The 6,000-nt window shown below is 41.8% G+C and overlaps 1 protein-coding gene across 20 annotated transcripts in view; it reads left to right on the top strand.

The window, feature by feature from the left end:
- ANO4 (anoctamin 4) overlaps positions 1-5,473 on the top strand; it is a 419,392-nt gene extending 413,919 nt beyond the window's left edge. For 19 of the 20 annotated variants that reach the window (XM_081595414.1, XM_081595415.1, XM_081595416.1 and 16 more), the window contains 2 exons: positions 1,033-1,239; positions 4,710-5,473. In XM_081595414.1, the coding sequence (XP_081451540.1) occupies positions 1,033-1,224 (192 nt within the window). In that variant the 3' untranslated portion in view covers positions 1,225-1,239; positions 4,710-5,473. The remainder of the gene's footprint in view (positions 1-1,032; positions 1,240-4,709) is intronic. The other variant, XM_081595428.1, reaches the window with a different exon arrangement.
- The last annotated feature ends 527 nt before the right edge of the window (positions 5,474-6,000 follow it).

Here is a 6,000-nt window from a genome sequence, read left to right on the forward strand (position 1 = left end):
TGTGCAATCTTTTTCTCATTTTCTTCTCTTTAATTAAAGTACTTGAATTTTCTAAGAAATATTTGAAAGTCCACTGTTGATTGTTAATGGATAAGTCAGGAATCTCTGGTCCTAAGTTTAATATTCTAGGGCTGTGGTTCTTAAAATTCAGGAAAATTGCCATTTTTCCATCCCCATTCCCAGAGATTCTGATACATCATGCCTGCGATTTGCTTTTCACAGTCCTCCAAGATGCTTCTGATGTTCAGGGACAGTGTTTAGAAAACACTGAAATGACTGCTACAAGTGGCAGCCTCTGGTTATGCATCATCATGACATTACTTATGAACTTATAAAGTATAATCTACCTAGTAGATTATGCCTGTATTATCTGTCAATAAAATTACATCTTCTGTTTTCTCCTAGTCTTTAAGAAAATTGTACTAAAAATAGTTTGCATTCCCATAACTGTATCCCAAAATGGAAATTTCATCTCTCGTTAAATATATTAAAGCCAGATTAATGCACATGAAGGCTGCCTCTTGGCTCAGACTAAAAGTTCCTATACAGGCATACCTCAGAGATATTTCAGGTTTGGTGCCAGACCATCACAATAAAGTATTTTGCCATCTGTGGAGCCTTTTAAAATGTTTTCTTACAATTATTACAATAACACCCACTTTGTGGGTGAAGGAATTGAGGTTCAGAGTGACTTATCCTCAGGTAAACTGTCTTAAGTGCTAACAGTGGAGCTGGGATTCAGACCTGGCCTCTGCTTCCGTGGCACTTGCTTCCGGCTCTCCTTTGCACTCTCTGGCCATTGCTGCTCCACCTTCTTTCCTGAATCCTCATTTCCCATGTGGTACCATCCCTCCAGGTTCAGTCCTCGCCTACCCTGTGACTTTCTCTCCTCACACACACACCCCCGGCTTCATCCCACTTTCCAGAAACTCCAGAGGCTCCACATCCCTGATCTTGACTAGCTCCCAGAGCTCTTTCAGTTCAGGCTGCACGGTAGACCTGACTCTGCTGTATTCTCCCCTGTGTTTTTAGCACCTCGTGTTTTGTATAAAGCACCTCATTTCATATCTGATCCCAGACCTCCCAAAAGATCTAAGGGATCGAATGAGAAGAGAGAAGTACTTGATTCAGGAGATGATGTACGAAGCGGAACTGGAGCGTCTCCAGAAGGAACGAAAGGAGAGGAAGAAAAATGGAAAAGCACACCACAATGAGTGGCCGTGACCAGGTCGGTGAGAGGTACGTTCACGGTCTGAAATCGCTCCTTGTCTGGGAGGGGCGCTTTTAACTCCTTGAAACAGAACTTGCCACTGTTCTCTTGATAGGGATGAAAATAAATCCTTTAAAGTTAGTCGCACAGTCATGTCCGACTCTTTGTGATCCCATGGACCATGCCAGCCAGGCTCCTCTGCCCATGGAATTCTCCAGGCATGAGTACTGGAGTGGGTTGCCATTTCCTTCTCCAGGGGATCTTTCTGACCCAGGGACTGAAGCCAGGTCTGCATTGCAGGCAGATTCTTTACCAATTGAGCCACTAGGGAACTCCAGTAGTAAATAATCCTTTAGAAACTTCTAAAACCAGCTTATTTCTTACTTTAATCGGAAATTTAACCTAATCTTCCCTTTGCGCACAATTCCTGCAGCTCTTCTCTGCCTCCGTGTCACACTCTGGCCTGACAGCCAAGATCTTCCCAGGCTGGCCTATGTGTCCCCCAAAATAACCTTGCCCCAATACCACATCCACTCCGGTCTGGCTGTTCTCTTTCATCAGCAAGAAGGGGCAGGTTACCCTGGGGATATTAAATCACCCTTTCATCTCACCCACAATGGCCTCCCCTCCATCACCCAAGCATCATTTCTTCCCAGGTTGACCCATGTCACGCCACACCTTCTAAAAAGGTCTCCCCAGACTCATCAGCCCACAGAGACTCACTCCTGATAAACATCTCTGGTTCCTGCATCAATACCACATGTATTGACAGATATTGATATGTGTTATTAATTTGTGATTTTCAAACAGTTATTAGGCTTCCCCAACACAATTGTAAGCATCTTTAGGAAAGTCCCTATGGATTGTAATCAGTTCTTCCAACTGGTCAGTGTAGTGTTAAGCACACAGCACCTATTAAATAAATTCACATTTAGGGGCTTTTCCTTGGCAGTCCAGTGGTTAAAACCTTTACCTGCCAATGCAAGGAATGCAGGTTCCATTCTCTGTCAGGGAGCTAAGATCCCACATGCCTTGTGGCCAAAAAAACAAAATATAAAAAAATAAAAGCAATATTGTAAAAAATTCAATAAAGACTTTATCAATTAAATGTGCACTTTTAAAGGTCAGGTGCATTACACTTAAGAAAATTCCATGATGGTCCCATATATCTTATGCAAAAGTTCTTCTGAAACCTTTCTGGCAAGGCAGTTACTATCTGTGTGTCTTTGGACAAGTCACTTTGCTTTTCTGGGCCTCAGTTTCTTCAGTGATAAGATGAGCCCTCAGTTCTGATACTCTGTGAAGCTAATGTTGCAGCATTTGTTTTGCCTTCCTTTCTCTCTCCACTTGTTTGGAGACTAACTTTGAAAATTTGGAGGCCTTACAAATAGTTGAGAAAAGCAGAGATGGGAAAGGCAAAGGATAAAAGGAAAAGATATACCCATCAGAATGCAGAATTCCAAAGAATAGCAAGGAGAGATTAAAAAAAAAAAAAAAGCCTTCCTCAGTGAACAATGCAGAGAAATAGAGGAAAACAACAGAATGGTAAAGACTAGAGATAGAGATCTCTTCAAGAAAATTAGAGATACCAAGGGAACATTTCATGCAAAGATGGGCACAATAAAGGACAGAAATGGTATGGACCTAACAGAAGCAGAAGATATTAAGAAGAGGTGGCAAGAATACACAGAAGAACTACGCAAAAAAGATCTTCATGACCCAGATAATCACAATGGTGTGATCACTCACCTAGAGCCAGATGTCCTGGAGTGCGAAGTCAAGTGGGCCTTAGGAAGCATTGCTATGAACAAAGCTAGTGGAGGTGATGGAATTCCAACTGAGCTATTTCAAATCCTAAAAGATGATTCTATTAAAGCGCTGCATTGAATATGCCAGCAAATTTGGAAAACTCAGCAGTGGTCACAGGACTGGAAAAGGTGACAGACTTTATTTTCTTGGGCTCCAAAATCACTATGGACAGTAACTGCAGCCATGAAATTAAAAGACGCCTGCTCTTTGGAAGAAAAGCTATGACCAACCAGGACAGCATATTAAAAAGCAGAGACATTACTTTGCCAACAAAGGTCCATCTAGTCAAAGCTATGGTTTTTCCAGTAGTCATGTATGGATGTGAGTGTTGGACCATAAAGAAAACTGAGCACCGAAGAATTGATGCTTTTGAACTGTGGTGTTGGAGAAGACTCTTGAGAGTACCTTGGACTGCAAGGAGATCAAACCAGTCCATCCTAAAGGAAATCAGTCCTGAATATTCATTGGAAGCACTGATGTTGAAGCTCCAATACTTTGGCCACCTGGTGCGAAGAGCTGACTTATTAGAAAAGACCCTGATGCTGGGAAAGATTGAAGGCAGGAGGAGAAGGGAACAACAGAGGACAAGATGGTTGGATGGCATTACCGACTCAATGGACATGAGTTTGAGCAAGCTCTAGGAGATGGTAAAGGACAAACCTGGCGTGCTGCAGTCTAAGGGGTCACAAAGAGTTGGACACAACTGAGCAACTGAATAACAACAACATAGATGCTGAACACTGGTTCTGCCCTCAATTCCAAAAGTAGCCCTGGACTTCACTAAAGACAAGAAATGTTTTGCTACTTAGTAATTTTGCCATTTTCCCCAGCTGTCATTTGGCTATGTGAGTTCAGGAAAATTTCACTTTTCTGAGTCTGCTTATTTGGTGGAACTAATATACAGCTCAAATAAGGCAAAATATGTGAGACATGTACAAAACAAAGTGCTCTAGAATACTATATGGGATTTGCACTGTGGCTGAGCACCGTGTTCTAGTCCCGTGGATTGCAGATCTGGCTTTTCCATTCTCTGGCCTGAGTTGGAGCATTCTTGTGGATTCAGTTTCCACATTTGCAACAAAAAAGGAGTTGGACTAAACAATCCTTTAAGAGCCTATCTGGCTTTAACCTTCTGGGATTCTATAATTTGCTTCAACTCCCTGGCCCACGCACCATTTTTACCACTTTTCTCTGGCTCTGGTCAGCTCTCAGAGGAGAAAGGCTGATCATCTAGACGTCTTGAGTTGGAGTAGAAGGCAGACATTAGTGAAGAAAAAACTGCTTCAGGGTCCAGAGACCAAGGTGCTGCTGTGGATTATCCCCACCTCACACCCCAGGGCTACTCTGCACTGCAGGGCCCTTCACGCTTGGGAGCTGGGAGTTCCTTCTGGCCTCATCATTTGATTTGCTTTCTCTCCAAAGAGGCCATTTCTCAATTTTTCTTGAAAGCGTAGTCTTTGTCTCTATTTTCCCAACAGTTGGCAGGAAGCCACCTTCCTCCAGACTGTGCCTCCATCTGTTCATCTGTAAAGTGGACACAGTAATGTTTGTGCCCTACCTGACTTGGTTCAGGATTATAGATTCCTTGAATATCTTTGATTTCATGCTAACAAGTATAGACCATTGCACATTCTGTCCTTTCAGCCATCATGTATACTTAGAATCTTAATACTTTCTCCTTTTTTTCCAGATAATCGTTCATTTCCAGGCCTAGGACCTGAATTCTTGTTTACTTCTCCCGGCTGTGCAAAAGCACATTCAAGTGAATGACTATAATGCAACCGCAGTGCATGTCGCCGAGGTTGGCAGCAGCAGAGAGGTCAGCACCCTGAAAGGACTGCCTGGGAAACCACGCTGCTGTGAAGTCACATTGCAGCCCAGCACACAAATGCTATCTATCCACAGACCATTCTTGACCAAGCAAGCATGCACATCATGGGCAGTTACATTCTCAAGTTTTTAAAACCAAGGGGAACTTGTATACTGGGCCTGTTTTTCAGCCTGTTTGCTATCTTTTTTGCATTCTAACCCATGTGAATTTTACAGACACTGGGCTAAAAAGGGTATTCGGACACCTGGACACATTCCTAGAATGTCATCATATGGTCCTAATTCCATGTCATCAAACAAAACAAACAAGACCCTGTTTACAACTTTTTCTTTTTTTAATTTCAGATCTTTCTGAGGAGATTATTATATATGACATATCTATAGCTATGTGTATGGCCATAGATGTATTTCTGTGTGTACATATGTATAGTCATATATTCTTACATATGTACATACAAATACAGAGATATATAAAGTACATAGAACTTCCTTAATTGTAAATAGCCAAAAGGTACTGACATGAATGATGGATTTTCACATTTAAATAGTCATCAACGTGAAGCCATGTTTAATGCTTGTATAATGTGATGCAATAAAATTTAAAATAAATTTATGCACATGGAATATTTTTAGCTGGGTCTTCTGAAATTTTGTTGTCGTTTCTTCTCATAGAATAAGAGGAATCATCGAGTGGTATCTTTAAAGAAAGTCTGTCACTCGCAAACACTCCTGAGAAACAACTTCATCCTTCAGAGAGATTACATTTTTCTTCCTAAGGCCGCTTTTCTATCTTTCTTGATGCTGTCTTCTTAGGGTACCAAGCTGACTAATTAGAAATTACTCAGAAGAGGACAGAAAATGCCACTGACATACTTTGTGGAGGAAATATGGAATACAACCAATGATACATATGATGCTTTTGATTACCCTGCCTGCTAGTATGCTCTGCTAATCCTAGCAAAGGGACTGTCTGTCTGGATGGGCCATGAGGGGCAGGTTGAGGAGTGCATGTCTAAGCAATGCTTGTTGTTATAATTATTCTTCTTCCAGAGATTGCAGAACCTGACCTTGAATTATGATATCACCTTGCTTGTGCCAGTCAGGGAAATGGGAGTGCACCTTATCCATCAACCTTGTCTCATTCTGGCTGT

This window comes from Giraffa tippelskirchi, chromosome 4, assembly GCF_054371585.1.
Source record: "Giraffa tippelskirchi isolate mGirTip1 chromosome 4, T2T-mGirTip1v1.2.pri, whole genome shotgun sequence".
NCBI classification, from domain to species: Eukaryota; Metazoa; Chordata; class Mammalia; order Artiodactyla; family Giraffidae; genus Giraffa; species Giraffa tippelskirchi.